Source organism: Euwallacea fornicatus, chromosome 21, assembly GCF_040115645.1.
Source record: "Euwallacea fornicatus isolate EFF26 chromosome 21, ASM4011564v1, whole genome shotgun sequence".
NCBI lineage: Eukaryota > Metazoa > Arthropoda > Insecta > Coleoptera > Curculionidae > Euwallacea > Euwallacea fornicatus.
In genome coordinates this window covers 653,449-674,536 of record NC_089561.1, presented here as the reverse complement: position 1 = coordinate 674,536, position 21,088 = coordinate 653,449, and the positions used below count along the sequence as shown (strand labels likewise).

The window sequence follows — 21,088 nt, the reverse complement described above, 5'->3', positions numbered from 1 at the left end:
TAAATTATTCAGACCTAATTAGATGTTATGAAGTTGGTTTTAGTGACGCGGCACGATTCTTGCATGTACATGCCCAGTTCTTGTTGCCGCACCCGCACACAAAATCAGCAGAACGACGCTCGACGTCGTCGTCCGACCTAGCGTCGCGGCGCTATGAAAACGTCACGCACCGCGTGCGACGGCCTGCTTGACGCATTGCAGGTAACCGTCAACCAATCGGCGCGCTCCGATCCCTCAAGTGGACGTTGTAAACAAGCCGCGCCCGACATTCAAACTTTTGACACATTCCGCCGCGAAAAATAAATTCATGTTTCTCTTGTGGATTTGACCGGTCCCGGAGTTCTCCGGTGGCAGATGCAGGAGGGTAAAATGGTTTCTGTGAAGTTTAACGGGGAACAGGTTTAGGGAGTTGGGTAACTGAAAAGGGGTTTTTGAGAACGCGTAGGAATATTTGCTGGTTTATGTCGTAGCCGCGCCATTGCGCCTTGGCGGCAGTGTTTGCGGCGCCGTTGCCGATACCCCTCCCCCATCGCCGTCCTAAACAAAACGAGAAAACGAAACAGTTGGCTGGTGCTTTTGGCGGTGTTAAGTTGTCATCAACGAAGTTTTGCGTCGATTTAATTTCGTTTTAGTGTAATCTTAAAAAATCACAATGGTGAGTGGCTATTTCCGATCATCGTACGCTTTAAATCCATGTCCAAGGTCCAAGCTTCGCCCCGGTTCGAGTATTTTTAGAAAATCCCTTCGAAATTGTTGGTAAATAGCTCTCGAAAATTGGGGTACCCACATAGACCGGCCCGAGGATTTGACGCATTGCGGGTACGGCCTGGCAAACATTTCCAATGAAGCTATGTAACTATACCCAACACCAGAATTTCCCCGAAAAAAAAAAACGTCAAATATATCGATCTGTTGCATTTCGACATTACGTAGGAATGGGGTGTTTACTTTAAACATGCAACAAACATTTCGGTGGCTTCTTCAGGCTGTTCCTTTCTAGGCTGACCAACTCACCGAAGAACAAATCGCCGAATTCAAAGAGGCGTTCTCGCTGTTTGACAAGGATGGAGACGGCACAATTACCACCAAAGAATTAGGAACGGTTATGAGATCTTTAGGGCAAAATCCCACCGAGGCCGAATTACAGGATATGATCAATGAAGTCGATGCGGACGGTATGTAAATTTTGACTGATTAATTAGTCATAGCTCATTAGAAGTCTTTAATTAGGAACATTTGCAATTGGATGGTTCACTTTGCTTTAATTTCCTGTGTAAGGATGAGCGTTTCAGTTCGTTTTTTACCTAATTAAGTAGGTCAAAGATTGAGTTGTTCCATCCAGATTTGCCTATGTTTACACTGTTACGTTTCAATGAGAAAGTGCTCTTAGACGTTCAGCTTTCTAGACTCGAGGCCAAATTGTAATTACTACCACGATAATAAGCTTTATTATATCCAAGTTAGAGAGACCCAAGCTCTAGGCCCTATTAGCCAATATGCTGTCAGATACTTACCCCAGGGATGTTGATATCAAGACCGGGGATCACTTCAGGCTGAAAATACCTAAATCGTCCCATTTTAATTTTTTTTTTAATTTACTTACCCAAGAGCCCTTCACTACTTGATATTTGGGACAAATGGTTGCTTCGCCCAGGAAATATCATAGAAGGTCTTCAGACATCCTTGGATATCCCTGGGTTTATTCAATTTTCTTTTTTTTTTAAGACATCTATTCAGAATGTTCCCCAACATCCGTATTTTGCTTGTCTAACCCTAATTTTGGGTTGTAAGAGGCGACAAGGGGAAGTCGGTCTTGTCTACTTCACTACTTTCATTAAATTCTAAATGGCAATAAAAAAATCTCAAACGATCCCGTTAGTGAAAAATGAGCCCCACTATTGAGATCTTCTTTATCTCAGGTCGGTTAGATTTGGGCAGTCGTTTCTGGCAAATTTACGCAACACGAGTGAGGCTTCATGAGGAGAATAGAGTGACTTCACATTCAATTAGATATTTGTATGGCTGCAAAGACGCATTCGATTTAATCGATAGCTCTTCCTATATTACTGAAATTTAGCTCATTGCGAGTATACATTTCCCGAAAAGCTGAGGTACCCAGCTAATCAAACATTACTCATCTGTACTATTAAATGTGTCAAGGACAATTATGCAGTAGGTGCATATCTCCAAGATTTATTCACTGACTCAAATGTGGTTCCCGTGCCAAACAAATAAAATTTATTAAATTATTTTGTCTTTTGCTAGATTTCACTATTCTGTGTTTTGTTTTGGGACATTCGAAATGCAAGTTTTCCTAGGAATGCAGCTGTCGTAAAGCTCCCTGTGATGGGGCCTAACGGACCTTTTTTTTTGCAATATTTTAATTTTGCTCTTTTAAATTGTTAAGCTCTGAATGAGTCGAGTCATAAAATACCTCTACGATGTTTACTAGAGCTGTCACTATAACGGCTCTCCGAGTGATGCGCGAATACGTTCGCGATCCTGCCCTGGTAGGTTTTCCGTGTTTGCCGAATCTGGTGTTCTCAGAAGTACTCTCGTCCTTCCGAAGGTTATTCGCCAAGATAATCAGATGTTTGACGGTTTTGGATCACATTTGCTCGGCAAGGAAAACGTAAAGAAGACAGTTGACATCCATTAAGCCTCTTGACCCATTGTGCAGCTTCGGTTAATGAGAGTGGGAAGCGCCTCGTTTCGGCTGCATACGACTGGTTTCTCCTTTCCCTTTGCCTTTCCTGTTTTTGGTTTGTATTTCTAGTAGGACGAAACTCGTCAGCCACAGGAGATTTCATTCAAAAATACCGATCAAAGTAAACCCATCTAAACACATGAATACCCCATAGGTCACTCCCATCGCACAAAAAAAAACTTTTGATCAACAGAACGCATGTTTACATAAGTATTTCCTTAACACTATCTCTAATTTATTCCTTGGCAGAGTTCGCACTACCCTAGGAATGCAATTATATATTTTTACAATCGAATGCTCTGCATTCTTCTGTAGTTAACAGTAATTATATTTGTCTGTCTTAAGATTCGTCTCGCATCTCGTCATGTAGTGTTGCGTTGCACGTAGGGACGCAATTAAATCTTTATTATCAATCAGTAGGTTTGAATTTTGCTTCTAATTATCACCGATTCTTGCAACTGTCCTTGTTTTGCATTCTGAATGTACGGGGATAGACTGTTATTTTAGTTTTTAAGTAAATGCTCTTTGGGTGCCAAAATTTCCTCAAAAATTCCTGGCCATACTTAATTGGGAGGTACACGGTTACATGCAAGCTGACGCTTCATCAATCATTAACCCAGAAAACAAGATGGTTTTCGCAGAAGCGCAAACGTTACACGAAAATCCTTCTAACGCAGTTTTTTCCGGCGACTTTCTAATCCCACAAAAGCGTTTCGTCGATATTACACGACTCTGCTACAATCTAGGTAGCCTTCCATCCCTCGCGGTCACCAGGATCCTAGTGGTGGCCCTCGAGTTTAGAACACCCCTTATTCCTGGGCTTTTATATCCGCAAACGCGAAGCTTTCCCCGTGCAACGTATTTATTTCCCGACACTAGTTGTTTTTCTTTCCTTTATTGATTTTCCCAAATCAACAACAACAGAAATCTTCCAACTTCTATGGATTTTCTACAACGCCCGACTACGGAATCAACCGCTCGCGACCCGTGGGCTGGGTTTCTCCATGCTCCATCACGTGCACGGACGCGGGCCGGACCACTGTCCCTGGTACTTGGCCCGCTTCACCTCGGAGAGTGGAAATATTGAAATCTGTTGGAATCAAATCGGGCGATCTGGGAGTCGATCGGTGGGTCCTCGTCGTGCGATTCAACGTTGCGAAAAACGCGCCACAAACCGTCGTGGAACAGTACCACCCGGCCGTGGCGCGCCGGCGCTTCATCCGGCCGCATTCTCGTTCCGGATCTGATGTGGTACTTCGGCAGGCAAGAACTCGAGTTTCCGTAAATCTCGGAGGTGACAACAACCACGGAGTAAGGAACCCGTGATCGTTGCGCTGCCCATGTGCACTCAGCCTCGGTTGCGCACTGTGTCGTTCGCCACATTTGGTCCTAGATATTTCAGGGGGCGCGCCTACAGCATTGGATCGTCGGGATTGCACCCAAAGTTAATAATGCCCAGCATATTTGCCACGTGTATTTTCATAATTGCTCCCGATACAAACCGACTAAAAATGAAACGTTTCTGCCCCTTGATATTTTCTCGTATCTCGCTTCGTTTTCCAGATTAAATTCTTGCGTGTCTCTGAACCAAAACAAACTGCCGGAAATGAAACGATTCCAGACATACACACGTTTATAGAAGCTTTTTTCCCTATTTCGACTCGAAGAATGTCCCCTTAAATTTACGCCGCGTGTACAAGAAACGCCCCTTATGTGTCGAGATAAACCTTGAAACTCAAAGCTAATTGACATGTATTGTAGATATGGAACTGGGATAAATCGAAATTGCACTAGTTACGGAGATAATTTTATTGAGTGTTTTCGTCGCAAACTGACACGATATTTTCAGGAGCCCCTCACGCTTTCGATTATTTACTTCCCTCGATGGGGCCGCATTCGCGGTGACCGTACGTACGCATTCAAATCCGTGCAATAGTAAATTGGAATCACGTACAATGTCTCATCTTCCGATCGCTCAAATTCCTCTGCCATTATCAACAACAACTTCGATAAATAATTGGCTGGTGGCTCCCGTTGTGAAGGCGAGTCATCCTTGCAGAAATACCCAAACATTGTCTCTGCGAAGTGTAAATGGGTAACCATTCTAAAAATATCGATTGTGTGCCAAACCTTGCTAGCAAGCATTAATTAGAGTAGTAAACTGGGTAGTAATCACTTTCTGATTCTGAACAAAACTACGTTGGTTCATTCATTCATAATGTACACACAGTTTTGCCAAATGATGAAAAAGGTTCAGAAAAGTATCGGTAGTCACGTGTAAAACGCGTACCATTCACCATTTGTGTCACGCTCGGGACGGTTATCGATTCGATCCGGATGCACAATATCAGGGGAGGTTACTTGCGTGTTCCATATAATCGTCCTTGAGAGGGCAGGTTCGTGCCTTAAACTCCAAACGATCCTTATCTTCGCCCGATTATTACGTCAAAAGGTCGAAATTTTCAACGTGGTTTCTGCGGGATGGCGTTCAGGAGATGATGATGATGATGATGATGATGATGATTTCATTTCGGCGATGAGGCAATCAATACAGATAAAAATGTTGCGATGGTGCGATGCGTACTGGATCAACGTAAACACTGATAATTCGCCTTGCTCTTCATTTTTTTTTCTCGATACGTGCAGATCGCAATCGATAACACCCATTATTAGGGTTACAGTTCTGAGTGACGAAACCTGCCGTTTCAGGGTTTGAATAATTCATGCCCGCTTAGAACCCTTTTCTGTGTTTGTGCAAAGGAGGCAAATTAGTTGGGAACATCTCGAGTGCCAAAGAAATTCCACGATTCTCAGTATAAAATGAAGTTTCGCATGTCTCAGGCTCCTAATTAATGCAGTAATTTGCAAATTTTCCACCTGGAGAAATTCCAATTCTCGCATCGTTAAGTTTTTTCACGTCTAGCGTCAATCTGATGATATCCATAATGAGTTAATCAGTGGGAAAATATTTGCGAATTACCGCTCCGACTTCCTCGCCTCCTTATTGCTTCTGAGCCGTAGAACGATCGGAAAATGGCAACGCGGCAACGTTCTATTGTTTAAAAATGGTTGACGCCTGTTCGTTGTGTCACTGTCACGTGATGTGTGACCGTGCTGCCAAGTGAAGATCTCTTTTTTTTTTTCGCGACAACGCCGAATTCATCGCCTCGTAAAACGATCATAATTCCACCTTAATAAGTGCGAAAAATTCGCGTTATGCCAGGCACATTACCCGGTTTAAATGGTCGGCTTAGTGTTCTTAACACCAGTAATAGTATTCCTTAAAGTAAATAAATTGTATTGTGCCGTATAAACTGTGGCGGTGCTCGCCTCAAGGCCGATCCTCGTTTTTGAGTAATGAACACATGCTTTGCGTATACCGACAAAAAAATCTTTAATGTTCGCTTTTTGTCTTGTCGGGCTATCAGCATTTTAGACATTTTGTTGCGATTGCTGTGCGTCGGCCGCTCAAAGAGGATTTATTTTTAATGTCGACTCGGTAATTATTCATCTTATTGATCACCAAGAAAATCGGGGGCTATCGACGAACGCTCGCGTGCCCGGAGTTGGGGGCAGCTGTCTATATTTGGACGAGAAATACGCCTTATCGAAAGTAAAATCCGGCCAAAGATTTGCGTACGGTTGCAGGTGAAATTCCGTCGTGTCCGCAATCTTAAAATGATTTTTCACGTTTTGTATTTTCGAACGCGCTCAACTCGAGGTACACGTGAGAAAACTGAAAAATATGAGGAAAAACGCGTGTAACTCCCCCACCCTGTATCAATCGACGACGACACGTCATCGACCGTGGGTGTAAAAGCATTTTTTCGAATTAATTCGCAAAGTGCCATCTGAAGTACCACCATAGCGGCATGCTACATCTTGCCGGTCTCCCGGCATATTCGATTGAAAATTGCCGATTCGAGCGTCCCATTGAAACAAACAATTCTCATTGATTCCGCAGCATTTCATTTTTATTGACGCACCTACGGGCGTAATCGTGTAGTTATAACACTCGAACGATAATCACTTACGTCCGCTTTGGCATTGATTAGAGGTGTTAAATGCGAAGAGCAAATGTGATAAACTCAGGGGGCTCGTCCCGCCTATGTTTACCTGCTAATTATGTCGGACGTATTAATTCGAAATTTGAAAATTGCAAGGAAAATACGACGAGCACGGTGCAATTGCGATAATTCTATCAAACCGAGTGTGTGTGAAATGTGGTAATTCCTGTTTGTGGAATTGTTTACATAAGCTTTTGCTGCACTGGGTTGGGTCAATGTAACAACGACATTGAATTTACATCTATTTATAATATCGGCCAGGATTTTGCGGGTGGATTTCCGGCAATGCCGAGACAAAACACACTTGCCTGCAAATCTAACTTTGGAAGTAATGTAGACGTCGAAAAAAGGCGACTACAGAAAACGCTCAGCAGCGAAGCCTGGCCGGTGGCCAAATAGGTATGGCACTTGCACTATTTACTTAAAAAAACAACTCAATAATAATTATTATCCGTGATTCATCATTGTACTCGTGCGGTTGTAAACACCCAAGCGCGGACGCCTGTAAGCCGCAAATTTGTCCTAAGTAAGATGGGCGGACGGGTCCCGCTGCAGAGACCGACGCAAAAATCGTTCCTGCCGCGTCGGGACGTTTCTAGAGTCTTTCAGAACGAAAAAAAAAAAAAATGGGCCTTGGGCGCAGGTGGGTCAGCCAGCTTTAGTCATGCTGAAACGTCTGAGCACTGCAATCGAATCGCTCTCAAGAGTGTTTTGATGAACTTTCCCTGCAAGTGTTGTGACTATTTGCGTGAGTGGTCAATTTTCCAGGTAACGGCACGATCGACTTTCCCGAATTCCTCACGATGATGGCGCGCAAAATGAAAGACACCGACAGCGAGGAGGAAATCCGCGAAGCATTCCGTGTATTCGACAAAGATGGCAACGGCTTCATTTCCGCAGCGGAGCTGCGCCACGTGATGACCAACCTGGGGGAGAAGCTCACCGACGAAGAGGTGGACGAGATGATTCGGGAGGCGGACATCGACGGTGACGGCCAGGTCAATTACGAAGGTACGCAATCGCCGATTATTATTATTTTTTTTATACGTTTTTAATTTCGTTGGTGGTTCGAAGTACCGTCCGGGGGGTTGATCCCCCTCCCAATGAAGTCCGAGTTTGTTCGGCCGTTTCATGTCCAAACTTAATCAGGAGCGATTCGTCGTCACCGCGACGTACCGAGTTCAGTTTTGTCGGGCAAAATTGCGTTCAGCCGAAATTGACGGTTCCGCTCACATTTCGTAAGGTAAATCCGGACACGTTGCCCTTCGAATTTCGCAAAAAGGGGGGGGCGAAGAGGCTGCAGGGCGGTGGCGGAATTTTGTATTATTCGAGGCACGTTACGCTCAAAACTCGAAAATGGTGCATCATTTCTTTAATCGCCTTTTTGAAAATATTTCTTCAATAAATCTTCTGTAAAAATATCCACAAATCCTTCCTAAAATTGTTTTTAAGATACGTAAAATTTTCATCCTCTCGCTCGACATTTACAACTTAATTGCGCCATTACGATAAGTTATCGTTGACGCCTGCATTGTGGCATTTCCTCGGTGGAAAAGCTTACAGTATTTTCATATTATCTGATTACCTGATAGCCGCGTCGATTATCTCTCTTTGTTAAATATAGAAAATCGTGGCGTAATCACCACCAAGAAAGGCTTCTTTTTTCGATAGATGTGTTAAGGCCTGTAACGTGCATGTCAAAAGTAAAAAGCGCGGGGCAAGAAGGAAACTTTCGAGCCTGCGAAGAAGGCGCCACACCCCAGGGAGGGCGAGAAGTCGACGCCAATCTACGATGGTCTCTAAATTGATTGTTTTTATTTAACACCCTGTATATTACAATGTATCTTTGGCCAATACCGAATGGAAGTTTATGAGTTGGATCTGTCACCAGCGTCTCAGATCATTTTCAACCGATTTAACGCGGAGTAAAGTTACACTCTTAATTTAGCTTTAAACTTACGACCTTTTTCCATTTAATTTTAATTAAGTTTGAGTTTGGCTGGCGTATGACTGGCAGTTTGTATTCGTTCTTTGCAGATTTCCGAGCGCTATCGCTCATTGTTTTCACTCAGTACTCGACTACAGTCACACGCGCTTCAAGCTGGTCAGTTTTGTAGTCCGCTTTGTACCACTTTAGAATGCGATGTTGTGTACAAGTCTTCTTGCCGAGCGCATGAGCCGATTTTCAGACAAGAAAAAAAGGTTTTTGGGGCGTTTTCTGAGCCCCATCGAGAAAATCAACTGCATTTTTTTACGTTTTCGATGTGTCGTCGGTTAGAGGAGAATATACAGGGGGTGTCTCGAAACGCAGATTTTTTTGAAACACACCCTGTATCTATCGCACCGAGGTAGTTGCGAAATTTGCGTCGCACGTTTCGACTTTATTTCGTTCTGCTACCAAAAAGTTCTTTTTTTTTTTTGTTAAGTGTGATTAAAGTAATTTTTTTAGTGTTCTGCGCATTCAGAAACGTCACGCATAGAGCAAAAATCAGTGGGTCAAAGGCGCTTTCAGCTTTAAATTTTGCTATTTATGTGTCAAAAACAGCTTGTTGCGACCAGCGGACTGACCGCAGAGCAAGTTTACTTGCAGAGTTCCACTTTGTGTTTTATCCGTTTTGACATTTCACCGACTTTGGGAGTCCCAAGATGTGTTCACGTTTAGATTAAAGATGGCGGTAGTGATATAGAGTCGAAACGGTCGGTTGAAACGCCACTAATAAGGGTATCATTATTTCAAAAATGTCATTCCTAATATAGCAGTGCTAGTAACGTGAAATAATCGTTTTGTGGTAAGTTACCAGCTTGTTCCGGATAATTCTGAAACCATCGCGTTTTTTTTTCCACCGTTGTATTTACATAGCGACCCAAAATCCCTCACCAGACCTGAGAGAAACGGTGTCTTTCGGACAGATTTTTCACACAATTTCAAGCATTGCTTCTCCTGGAACTGCGGGTTTTTTTACGCGACGCTTCTGCCTTTTTTTGTTGACTAACTACAGCCAAAGAGACGATGTTCACTGTTTTGTGCGTTAATTAAGTAATAATTTCGTTGTTCTTTCGGCCTCAGGGGGGGCGACCGGACCGTTGCTTGCAGCTTAAGGTCGCCTCCTCTCCGGCGAAGAGTTAGTACTAGTTGATGTTCTATGTACGATTTCCAAGCGGATTCATTTTGATAAACAATTTTTTGTTTCAGAGTTTGTCACCATGATGACGTCAAAGTGAAGAAGCCAACATTTTGCATTTCAGCTTTCCATTGTTTCACCTCGGCCCGTAAAACAAATTCTACTACATTTTTCACACCAACTGAACTTTATGCTTGTATATTGGCATCCGGGCCATTATGTGAATAACTTTAATGTTATTTAGTTTACAAGACATACTTTAATTATCGTAATAAATATTTATAAATTGATTATGTGTAAATTTTTGTAATATATTTTGTTGGGCGTGCCCCTGGAGTACTCAAGTAAAACAAACACGAAATTTCACTAGACCTTCACAAGGTATGAGATCGTACTTAATGCAGTTTTATCGATTAACGTCGCTCCCAAAATCGTCGTACTTTGTGCACTTATAATAGAATGTACTCTCTTCGAGTTTGTACGTTGCCCCTGGACCGCTCCTGATGGTCGAATAATCCCCGTTATGTTTCGCCCTTTTAGTCGGTTTGTTCGACCATCAGGAGGCGAGCAACGTTTAGGTAATCAATTACTTCTTTTTGTCCCAATGTACTGTACCGTAGTAGAAATGACTATGTTTAGTTTTTTCAAATATTAAATATAAGAGTTTATTTCCATTTTATTCTCGTATTAGGTTATTTTACATACTATTACTACAGCATAGGAGAGTAACTAGAAGTTACATGTGACATTATTAGGTGTTTAAATCTGAACTAAATGTGGCTAGAAATAATAATAGTTCTCTTTTGGTCACTTAATCGGACCCGTTATAGTTTATTATTACTGATCTTTTATGTTACTATTTATTTACAATAAAAATCAACCGTAAATTATTTGCTTTGTTTCATTTAGAGCCGTGGGGAGGTGGAGGGATATATGATGGAATTGGACGGAATTGCACTCGACTGTGACTGAGCGACAAATTTAGGTAAATATTGCGTTCACCATATATTCGTTAACCGTTACTTTTTAACCGCTTATTTTGTGGATTGAGACTTTCAGGTCGAAAGAAGGTACTAAGCTTGTACTAGTACAGTACGATTCGATGGCTAACCCAATGTAAGTGGGTCCCCGCTCTGGGGACAAACACCAAACTCAACAGCCGGATGTCTGCCACTGTTTTTTTGTACTGTTTACCTTACAACAATAAGATAAGTTTGAGTGGTATGTAATGTAAATTATTACGTTATAATGGCCAAGATTAGACAAGAAATTAATGGAGATCCGGCTTCACCACAATATCAAGAAGACTTGATTTGAATCTCAAACGTTTTTCTTCAAGAATCGTTCGTTGTAATACAGCCATTGCAGCGCATCAGTAAGGGGTAAGTGGGCTACCGGCCTGGCTGCCCGACTGTATGTCCGCCACTGGTACAACTCTTCTAAGATTTTATTCAGTGTTGTCATAAATAATTCTTATCTTCGACGCTTATCGGTACGTGCGGTTTTTTTGCTTTTCTTGTTGTGATCCATGTTTGCTGATAATTAATTGAATAAACTGCCCATAAAACATTGTTTTTAATAAAATATTTGCACAGATTTTAATTGCCAATAATAAATTAAGCTTAATCACTTCTGCCTGCATTAACAATCATTTTTATAGAGAATGTAAATAGTCAAATCATGTCCTTCAGTACCTGTACTTAATTACAGTTTTAAGTCCATGGCTGAATATATCTAATTTTCTCATAATTTTTAGGTGCGGCTACTTGAAGTTCAAGTACTTTAAGACTAAATTTTCTAATCTTCATCCTGCTATAATTGGATAAAGACACATTCAAGAACGAAGTCAGGAATTTCAAGTAGGAAAAATAATGACAGCTACACATATACATGTGCGATATACGATCTCTGAGATTTTGGTCTATTAAGTCCCAGAGGTGTGTCCTAGACCGACAAATCCGGCAAGTTCTTTTTGCGTGTGTGTCATGACGCACTTAACTAAAGGCGACCATTCACTACGGAACAACTACAATTCCTAATTAATAAATAATATGGCATTATGAGTGGCCGAATGGGCAGTGTACCTAAAGCAAACAGAAGGAAAGTGCATGTCTCCTTTAGCAGAAAGGTTTTTTCGTAACACATTCCTACTTCGCAAACTTAACACGTATCGACGTAATTGATTTGGATTCGATATACTATGACACAATACCTAGACAAAGGCAGTGAATGGTCAATTTCATTAGAACGTTAATAGACGATGTAATTATAATACACCAGACAGCTGCTGCTATTTCTTCAATGGCGTTTGATTAATATCGGTGATTTCATTAACCATCTGATGTCCATGACTTTGTTATACATGTTTCTCACATCGTTCACTGTTCCTTTATTCGGTCCAAAATGCCCTGGGCAAGGACGAAGGTTCTATTGGTTACTTAAAATTCAATTCAAAGGAAATAAGTTTGTTTGGGCAATTTTCTTGATGCAATTTATTGGTCAATCTTAATCGTTGAGGCAAAGATTGATTCGTTGCATTTATACGCACAAATGCCCAAGGAATTACATTTCATAGTTAATTGATTTTACCTCTTATTTTTGGATTTAATAGGGAAAAATCGTTATTGTCAAATGCAAGAAAAGGAGCGGCTATATCAGCCATTTTGACTAGAGTTGAAGAATATTTCTGTTCAGAAGAGGAAACGGCAACGCGACGCTTGGCGTTTGTTTAAAAAATTATACGTCAAAAATCGGCGTTTCGGAGCGATTTTCTTGCGGCCAACGTTGCCAGGTTATGCAGAAAATTGGCGATTCTCTGTTAGAAGTGATGAACTTATTTAAGTGCGAAACGTCTAAGCGAGTTCCCACATCATCATTTCGAACAAGTTGTGGGAATCTACATATAACAAAACACACTTATTACAACACGCTGAGTTGAAAGGAAAACATCGTAATGTTGTAAATTGTCACATTGTCGCGACCTGGTTCCTTCAGTCTCAAGTTCTGTATGAAGAATTGGTCTCAATTACGAAACTCTTCGCAAAGGCTTTGCCTCGAAGTAAACGTAGCCAATTGTTATTGAACTTGATAGAGCTCAGTAAATTAAATCCGAAAGGATCAGAACGGCCTCTTATAGAGGGGGCAGCTGAGATACTTTTATTTTTGACTAAACTCGTGTTTGTTGGAATTTAGTAACGATCGCCTGTGCGTTGAAGGTATCCGATTTGTGCTGTTCTAACGTGTGGTGTTTGGTGTTGTATAGTGCGCATATCTTGACAAAAATGTCGATGGTTAGTTACTCGAATTTATTACACGATAATGCATTGGGAGCGACGATTTCTTTGATATTTATTTAAAAAAAGAAAAAAAAAATTAAATAAGAACATTTTCGTTGGAATGCTATCGCATTTCTCTTTTTCACTTTCAATGCCGATAGCCGCAATTATTCAGTAGTCAGTGATGGCAGCGTGAAATGCAGGTATTATGAGTTATTGTTGCATCAGATTCTTACGCGTGCTGTAGAAGTGTGCCTCAGCTTGAATACATTTGATACGTGCTTTTCCCCGAAGGGGTCTGCGTGCAACGAGTCCGATCTAAAGATCCTCTTCCTGCCGATGTCGTTGGTTGATTTTGACTGCCATAAATTTCTAATAGTTCTGCAGGCCTGCAAAATTGGCCGGTATTAACAGTACCATAACGCGATTCATGGTAATTAAAAACCATGATTTTGTCCATACACTAATTTGTCACGTAAGGAGTATATCACGACGGTAAATCTTATAGGAGATAAGTAAACACGGGCAATAACGTTTTTGGTTCTGTTATATGTCGAAGGTTAAGTACCAGGTATAGTGTTTAAGGCGATAAATGGTCTTGTGGGTTGCAACATTTTAGCTCACGTTTTGTGCCTTTCTCAGCTGAAGTAACTTTAATCCTCAAAAAAATCGATTTATAACTATTTACAGAGAAAACGAAAGTTTTGTTATTTGAAGCGTCTAACTAAATGTTTTTTTGTTCTTATATTCGCAGGCAAGCCGCAGTGGTTTGACTATCATCACCATCAGGTCAATTGTTGGATGTCTCTGCTTTGCGGCCTCCATTCGCGCGCACCAGTTCCTCCCACTGCTGCCGTTCCACCATCATCAAAATCACCTCCCCGCGGGTCGTCATCAGGCAAGTTCAGCTCAACTAAACTCTCCTAAAAAAATCATTACAAATACTTTATTTGAAGGTTCAAACCGCAATAATCCATGACCAACAACAACAACCAACGACTCGTGCTACTTCAACGGCCAACAGGTTCCAATTGTTGCACCCTGCGTTTCCGCCCCAAAACCGACAAACGGATTTTCTTCCACCTTTCCTCTTGAATCCTCCCCTCTATACTGCCGTCCGCAACGCCCTAATTGGAGGAAACGGGGTGATACACAGAGGAAGATTTTTTGCGCCCCCGTTAAACAACCTTTTCACCCCTAATACTGTTAAGCACGAGAGGCCCGAGAGTGAAGGACAGGACGAGGAATACAGGTCAGATTTGACGAGGTTGCGCATGTGGCGAAAATAAAGTTTTTGTTATTTTGTTTAATAGAAAATTCCTGGAGGAGGAGGCAGAGGAGCTGGAAAAGGATCGGTATCACAATGATATCACCAGGGATTTTCCAGATTTTTCCCTTGACTCGATAAAGACGACGTCTTTCGAACCCAACAAAAAGACTTTCGTACGAGTTAATATACAGGGTAAAGATTATAGCTATGCGGCGTAATTTATCTACTTGAGCGTCAGTGATAAATGTAAACAACGAAACTCGGTTTAATATTTGTAGAGATAAATAAATATTAATAATTTAGTAAAAAATAAGGCATTGAGCTGAAACCGATATTGAAAATAATAAATTTTAAATAAATAATTGATAAATTTAAGAATGAAATTACAAAGCTTATTGCCATATATATACTTAAAGTGTGTATTATAGAGGTTTTAGTTATCATAATGAAGTTTAATTTGTACCAAAGACAATAAAGCACGTTTGCGCGCCCGTGTATTTCCCATCTTTGTTCCACTGCGCAGTTTTTCGGTTAATAGATTTAAGAGGGCCCCTTTTTTGAAAATCCCAAAATCTGCGATATTTTCTCTTCCACAACCCCTAGAATTGTTTTCCTGTTATTGTGACGACTGAACCTATGTATGAACTCATTCTTCCTTCAGTTTTTTGTATGACGCACAATAGGCATCGGCACTGGGCCCCGATCGACTTTTCAGGTAAACACAGACATGTAGCGCATAAAAATTCACAACGATTTCATCCGGTAACTTTCATTTATAGCAGATTCATGCGAGCATGCACGAAACACCATACGATTTTTTCCAAATTTCTAGTTCATCGCGTTTCGGATGTACAGGACGATAAAGCTAACAATTCCGTTGATTGGAGGTTTCACAAAATCTCCAATTTTCGGGAACTAACAGCCCTCCACGTCTATTTCTTGGCTCAGCTTTGGCACCTCAACTCGTTTCTGGGAAAGCGCATTAAAAAAAAAACGCCGAATTTCGGCTTTCGCACGCCACTGCTCCGGTAGACCTGGAAGGCGCGATGTAAAGCCCAAACTTTTCTATTTATACGACCTTGAGCTCGAGACCGGCCGTGAGCAAAAAAGCACAAAGTTTCGCAAAAAAAGGAATATAATCCCCCCCGTGGTAACGTTGGTGCGGAAAGGAAAAAACCGATTTGTTTAATTGTGTTTAACCTCCCTATATTTCTTACCAACTAACTACAATCTTGTCATACACAAAATAATGATGGAATTAAAGTTTAAAATGCATAGAAAGGAACAAGAGGTGATAGATCTTTAACTGAATTGTTTAACACTTAAATCTATGAACATACAGGCGGTAAACGTACAAAAATATAATAAATTTACAACAATAAGCGAATAAAACTTTGAAATAATATCAACAGGAAACTCATTTTCTCGAGATTCATTTTATGACATGAAACTGGATGGTGCCGTTCCGAGCGACCACTTTCTGCAACAGTTTATCGCCCAACTCCTTCGACACCTCATGCCAGACGCACTTCCCTATGATAGGCACCTCCTCCAGTGGGGATTTAAATGAAACCAGCAGAGTAAGAGCAGCCCCATCTTTCCCATCTCTTGGATCGTGTTCCACCTACGGCAAAATTAATATTGTTTTTTCTAGGATTTTTCCCGCACTCACCGATAGCAGCCCATGGGGCTTGTGGGTAGGTACTTCAGCTCCGAAGAGGTCCACCATGAACCTCCTCAAAGTGGAATGGTAACTCTTGCTGGGGTTCACCTGACAAATGGGCAAATGCCACGAAGTGCGCTCGCTTAGCAGAATGTGCACCCTATTGGTTGCTTTCTTTTTTATCACTATCACCAGCCGAAGGAGTAGTTGGGAATAGGGTCTGAGACAGGGCAGTTGGTCGAGGTGCCATGTGTGGTCTTTTGTTTGGCGGGCGTGAGTGTAGGCCCTACAGAAAAATGTATGTAAATAGCACCCGCTTTAGGTATACGGGCAATAGAATGCAAACATAAAAAGTCTAAAATCGCTATTTATTCGGGCCAGAAATTTACTAGTTTTGGGTGATAAAAAAAAAACAGTTTACTTTAAGCGTTGAGTACCTCAGCTCTAAATGACAATGACAAATCTTATAAGCGAATATTCCAGCTCCTACGTAAGTACTCAACTATTCCCCATTTTCGTAAGCACAACACCCAATTTTAGGCCGAATCTCCGCCTTGGGGCGATATAGACGAATACGCCGACAGTTTCAAAGAAGTAATCAAGCAAAGGGAGAAAATTAAAATCCCTTTTTTGCACACCTCTCCGCAGGTTTGTTGTTGTTAACCGCACGTCATAAGTAGTCAGTACTATACGGTCGTTTCAGCTGGAATGCCGACCACGAATCGTAAAATATCTACGAGAAAGGTGCGTTGAACGAAAGTACAGCCACTGCAGTCTGCATCTCGCAGTGTACCTCTTGGACACCTTCATGGATGGCCACAATGTTGTTCCTGGGAAAATATTGCTGGTAGCCAATGTGTGTTTGTTACTGGCTGGTAAAAGCCTTTTTAAAGAAACATAAGTAGACAAAGTTATAATTAATCATATGTTTCTTTAAGTGAAATTTGAGGAAAACACCCGTAATGTGCCGAAAATTTCGGAACTAAACGCCTTAGTTCAAAACTGCTTCACTGTGAAAGAGCACAAACAATTGGAAATGAGAGTTTTGGAGTATTTTTGCTGGTACATTAAATTTCCCACAGCTGCTCATTACACGCACTATTACATGAAGGCTGCTTTAACTCAGCAGGACCTAACGCAGTGCTGTCAGGATTTCCGGGGTGCCTTCTATAGAATCCATAGCGCAGTGTTGGAATATCTGCATCATGTCATTGACAGTGAGTACAAGAACCAACTTAAATCGCGTTAAAACGTTAATTCAATCAGACGTTCACTACATGCAAGAGTTCAAGCCTTCAGAGATTGCTGCAGGAATTATAGCGATTAGTAGGGCGGAATGCGGGTTATCTCCATGGAGCCATAGACTCCACCAAGCAACCGACTATACAAGCGAAGATATACGCGGACCTTTCTACACTCTTCATATTAACAAGTAAAAGAACCAGAATATGGCTTTTGAACGTAACAATTTGAAACTTTTAGGTATAGTCAAACACTTGACACTTTGGCGCTGTATCCCAGTTCAATTTGCACATTTAGGGAGAATTATTGTGGCAGCTGCGGTATACAAAGTTGCCCCAAGTGTTCATTTTTAAGAAAGATTTGAACCACAATAAAATTTATTTATTTAATTGCAAAATATGTTGATTTACCTAGCTTTCTCAATCAATTCCACAATATCTGAGGCCCGCAAAGTAATATCCTCCAAATTGTTAATCCATTTTGCTTGTAGAGATTCCTTGTCAGCTTGCACAGGTGTTTTCAAAATGCCTCCACACACTTCACCTGTGAGCACAAATCTGCACAGAAAAACTTAGACCCAAGAGCACCCCTTGTGAGCTCCGTTATACCTTAACCATACCCCCCCTGCACTCTCAACCATCAAGAGAGTGGTACACTCAATTTCCAATCCAGTTTCTTCTAGCACTTCCCTTTTACATGCTTCTATAACAGTTTCACCTTTCTCCATTCTTCCAGCTGGTAAATACCTTTATGACAAACCAACAACAATATTTGTATAATTGTTTGTGAATTGTTTTTCCATGTAAATTTCTGCATATTGGATATTCTGAGCATATCAGGGTAGATTTTGAGATCAAAAACACCAAATTTATGTCAAACATTTTTTAGTGCTTGTACCCAAGCTAACCTGGACTACAATAGCTCGTCTCCCAGGCAATATAAACTTTACTTACCATTTGCCTGCACATGACTGTTTTGCTTCTTGGATCATCAACACCTCGCCTTGCTCGTTTAAAATTACACATGCCACAATATAAGTTACAGTTTCCCCCACGGTGGGCTTGTAATTCGGGTCAACATTAGGCTGAATGCCTTGGGACTCTAGGGCTTCGTTCTGCTCCTCCAAAGAAAAGTCACAAATTTCAGCCTCTTCGCTGAATAGAGGCAAGCCCTTAAGGACTTTGATTAGATTCGATTCGACTGTGTCGGGCATATTTTTAAAGACGGTGGATTTAGTAGTGCCGTTAGTGTAGATAACAATGAAAAAATGTTGAAAACTAGCGAATCCTGAACCAATGCCTGGTGTACTCTTGCAATGAATTCTCTTCTTACCGCGTTGTCAGGCATATAATCTAGTGGTAAATGCTACACTTGTGTGTGTGGTAATGCGTAATTAACATCAGGAGTAGCCTAAAGCAAATATTTTAAATTCCAAAGAGAAAATTTACCGTTTAATTTGTTTGACAACTAAAAAAATAATAACAAAAAAGTGGGGTTAGTTGGGTGCGACAAAGGGTACTTTTCTGTCTTTTTCAAATCGTCTGATTCAGACAGGGACAGATTCAGTGAAACACTAACAGTAGCAATATCGCATGTGTGATGTCAAACATGCAAATGATTAACGAGTGTAGCGATATAACAAGATTATTATCAAATTCAGTATTCCTTAAGTTCACTTAATTAAAGAATTTATAGATCTCGTGGTAAGATATAATACCATATACTTAATAAACTTTATTCAAAAATTATAAATTAGTATAGCATATCAAACCTTATATTACTAGAAACTTAGAGTCATTAGGAGGCACCAGCATTATCACACAGTCACAAGAGGTGCCGTTTTCAGTTAATCAGTATTATTTGGCATGCTGCGCCCATTAATTTGCGTTCCTATTGAGTTTGTTTTGACACTAAAACTACAATTATTATAAAACATTTCATACATAAAAATAATAAAAAAATCACCAAGGATATCCGCGTTAATTCTTAAACAGCATTTACTGGAAATCCCAGAGTTTTTACGTAATAATAATACAAAATACAATATACAATTAATTTTTCAAGAAATTATATTGGATAAAAACCCATTGGACGGCACTTTTACATCACTCTGATATTGAACACCCACATCCTGTGTTAAACCTCTTGCGATTCAATGGTGGTATATTGCACCTTCCGAGTAATGGCTTCGAAAACTGGGGATAATTTATTACGAACGCTCTCCTTTTTGAGATACACATAGACAGACGTTAACGTTACTAAAATACATATCAATACTACTAGTAATACTGTCAAAGCTTTCGAAACGCGGCCCTGTTTGGACTCTGTGAGACTTTTCAAATTCACTATGTATTTCTGCCCATACTTGGCATTGACACACTTCAACAGGTCCTCGTTTCTAATTTTGACTCTGGTATTTTGACTCCAAAGGTATAAATTTCTGGCCGCAGCGTCGCATTTTAAGGGATTATTGCCAATTTCTAGAGTAAGCGCTTCAGACCTTGACGGTTCACTCTGGAGTTGATCAAAAAGGTCCAAGTCTTTTTGGGTGAATTTCGTGATATTGTTGTACTCCAGGTCCAAATATCGAAGCTTTTTTAAGCACAAAATTTTGAAATTTAGACTGGGGATCTTATTGTCACCTAAGTAGAGATCATGTAAATTTGGTAGGTCACAAAATACCTTCTCATCTTTCCAGCCTTTGATCTCATTCTGCTCCAAATGCAATTTGTACAACTTGGTTAGATTGCTATTCACAAAAATGTCATGTAAATCATCAGCTAATTTTGAGTCAGTATTGTCAGCAAATGCATTTGTCAAATGCAATTCTTCCAGATTGAAAAAATTTGAAAATACTCGAGGATGATGGAAATTCCTATCATCCTCAGCAGCAATGGAAATATTGTTATGATTCAATATAAGTCTTTGCACCTTAGTCACATGATGAAACGTTTTCCCTTTAATTTCACGAATTCCATTATTACTCATGTCAATAACTTGCAATTCACTTAAATATGGGCTATCCCCAAAAATGTTCATTGGCAACACATTTAAATGATTTCCTGTGAATATTAGAACATTTGTCTGTTCAGGCAATACCTGTAGGGCCTCAGTGGTGGTGAATCCTGTATTAGTGCAGTTTACTACAAACTTTGTTATTCGCTCAATATATTGTTGTCCACAAATGCATGGTTCAAGCAGCCTGTTAGCACATTTGTTTACTGACGCCTGTACACACAGCAGAAATGGAAGTAAAGGCAGGAATTTAAATAGTGAATTGTTCATTCTGGAAAATATAAAAATGCTACAGGTGCAATGGAACCTATATATTATGTTAAATTGATGCACTTGATTGAATGGTTTCCCAACGATAAAGTGTAGGTTCGTAATGGGGTAATTCCAATAAAGGAAATCCCATAATGTGAAGGCCAAAGAAGCAACTGTGGTGTTAATTGGTGAAAGAATGATGAGCTAAGGCTTAACATCAGCTTACCTGATTGACAATATAAGCAACTCTTTAGAACTAAAATTTTAGCAATTGATTGTCAAATACATTATCCTTGTTTTGCTACTTAATAAGAACCTTAAACCTCTAGAAATAACGATTTCTTTATAAATTAAAATCAAACAACAATTAACAATAGCAACAACAGGTGTCAATAACAAACCTGGCAGGTAGGACAAATTGTGGACTATATAGATCAGCTGATTTGACAGGTGCTTATTTTCTCTTCTTTATTTA

The 21,088-nt window shown here is 40.5% G+C and overlaps 5 protein-coding genes across 7 annotated transcripts; 3 read left to right on the top strand and 2 right to left on the bottom strand.

Moving 5' to 3' along the window:
• Nucleotides 1–495: 495 nt before the first annotated feature.
• On the top strand, nt 496–10,786 carry Cam (Calmodulin). The gene is made up of 4 exons (XM_066294695.1): nt 496–655; nt 1,001–1,175; nt 7,543–7,785; nt 9,968–10,786. Exons 1-4 carry the CDS (start codon nt 653–655, stop codon nt 9,994–9,996), a joined length of 450 nt encoding a protein of 149 aa, XP_066150792.1. The 5' UTR covers nt 496–652; the 3' UTR covers nt 9,997–10,786.
• Nucleotides 10,787–10,900: 114 nt separating this feature from the next.
• LOC136345953 (uncharacterized) lies at nt 10,901–15,180 on the top strand. 2 transcript variants are annotated; one of them, XM_066294693.1, is made up of 4 exons: nt 10,901–13,186; nt 13,926–14,069; nt 14,128–14,423; nt 14,485–15,176. In XM_066294693.1, the coding sequence occupies exons 1-4, from the start codon at nt 13,178–13,180 to the stop codon at nt 14,657–14,659; spliced, it is 624 nt and encodes a 207-aa protein (XP_066150790.1). In that variant the 5' UTR covers nt 10,901–13,177; the 3' UTR covers nt 14,660–15,176. The 2 variants fall into 2 exon arrangements, with proteins under 2 accessions (XP_066150790.1, XP_066150791.1); XM_066294694.1 differs by lacking the exon at nt 10,901–13,186 and adding an exon at nt 13,253–13,374 and having other exon boundaries at nt 14,485–15,180.
• A 441-nt stretch (nt 15,181–15,621) lies between these two features.
• On the bottom strand, nt 15,622–18,793 carry LOC136345949 (8-oxo-dGDP phosphatase NUDT18). The gene is made up of 5 exons (XM_066294688.1): nt 18,300–18,793; nt 17,955–18,092; nt 17,757–17,903; nt 16,114–16,390; nt 15,622–16,065 (listed from the first exon to the last, which is right to left on the bottom strand). Exons 1-5 carry the CDS (start codon nt 18,557–18,559, stop codon nt 15,874–15,876), a joined length of 1,014 nt encoding a protein of 337 aa, XP_066150785.1. The 5' UTR covers nt 18,560–18,793; the 3' UTR covers nt 15,622–15,873.
• Nucleotides 16,464–17,743, top strand: CycJ (Cyclin J). 2 transcript variants are annotated; one of them, XM_066294690.1, is made up of 6 exons: nt 16,464–16,594; nt 16,645–16,752; nt 16,808–16,979; nt 17,043–17,321; nt 17,371–17,536; nt 17,593–17,743. In XM_066294690.1, exons 1-6 carry the CDS (start codon nt 16,553–16,555, stop codon nt 17,708–17,710), a joined length of 885 nt encoding a protein of 294 aa, XP_066150787.1. In that variant the 5' UTR covers nt 16,464–16,552; the 3' UTR covers nt 17,711–17,743. The 2 variants fall into 2 exon arrangements, with proteins under 2 accessions (XP_066150787.1, XP_066150786.1); XM_066294689.1 differs by having other exon boundaries at nt 16,465–16,594; nt 17,587–17,743.
• A 274-nt stretch (nt 18,794–19,067) lies between the features above and the next one.
• LOC136345947 (leucine-rich repeat-containing protein 15) lies at nt 19,068–21,026 on the bottom strand. The gene is made up of 2 exons (XM_066294685.1): nt 20,840–21,026; nt 19,068–20,632 (listed from the first exon to the last, which is right to left on the bottom strand). The coding sequence occupies exon 2, from the start codon at nt 20,629–20,631 to the stop codon at nt 19,483–19,485; it is 1,149 nt and encodes a 382-aa protein (XP_066150782.1). The 5' UTR covers nt 20,632; nt 20,840–21,026; the 3' UTR covers nt 19,068–19,482.
• Nucleotides 21,027–21,088: the final 62 nt, after the last annotated feature.

What these genes read in the sequence shown, in the direction of transcription:
- LOC136345953 (XM_066294693.1), top strand. An exon ending in TCCCCGCGGGTCGTCATCAG is followed by an intron (nt 14,070 to 14,127) that starts GCAAGTTCAGCT and finishes CTTTATTTGAAG; the next exon opens with GTTCAAACCGCAATAATCCA. An exon ending in GGACAGGACGAGGAATACAG is followed by an intron (nt 14,424 to 14,484) that starts GTCAGATTTGAC and finishes TTTGTTTAATAG; the next exon opens with AAAATTCCTGGAGGAGGAGG.
- Cam (XM_066294695.1), top strand. An exon ending in CAATGAAGTCGATGCGGACG is followed by an intron (nt 1,176 to 7,542) that starts GTATGTAAATTT and finishes TCAATTTTCCAG; the next exon opens with GTAACGGCACGATCGACTTT. An exon ending in CGGCCAGGTCAATTACGAAG is followed by an intron (nt 7,786 to 9,967) that starts GTACGCAATCGC and finishes TTTTTGTTTCAG; the next exon opens with AGTTTGTCACCATGATGACG.
- CycJ (XM_066294689.1), top strand. Translation starts at nt 16,553, where the DNA reads ATGACAATGACAAATCTTATAAGCGAATATTCCAGCTCCTAC. An exon ending in TTTTGCACACCTCTCCGCAG is followed by an intron (nt 16,753 to 16,807) that starts GTTTGTTGTTGT and finishes CGGTCGTTTCAG; the next exon opens with CTGGAATGCCGACCACGAAT. An exon ending in TACACTCTTCATATTAACAA is followed by an intron (nt 17,537 to 17,586) that starts GTAAAAGAACCA and finishes TGAAACTTTTAG; the next exon opens with GTATAGTCAAACACTTGACA.
- LOC136345947 (XM_066294685.1), bottom strand. Translation starts at nt 20,631, where the DNA reads ATGAACAATTCACTATTTAAATTCCTGCCTTTACTTCCATTTCTGCTG.
- LOC136345949 (XM_066294688.1), bottom strand. Translation starts at nt 18,559, where the DNA reads ATGCCCGACACAGTCGAATCGAATCTAATCAAAGTCCTTAAGGGCTTG. An exon ending in CAGTCATGTGCAGGCAAATG is followed by an intron (nt 18,093 to 18,299) that starts GTAAGTAAAGTT and finishes TTTGTCATAAAG; the next exon opens with GTATTTACCAGCTGGAAGAA. An exon ending in GAATTGATTGAGAAAGCTAG is followed by an intron (nt 16,391 to 17,756) that starts GTAAATCAACAT and finishes ATTTTTCTGTAG; the next exon opens with GGCCTACACTCACGCCCGCC.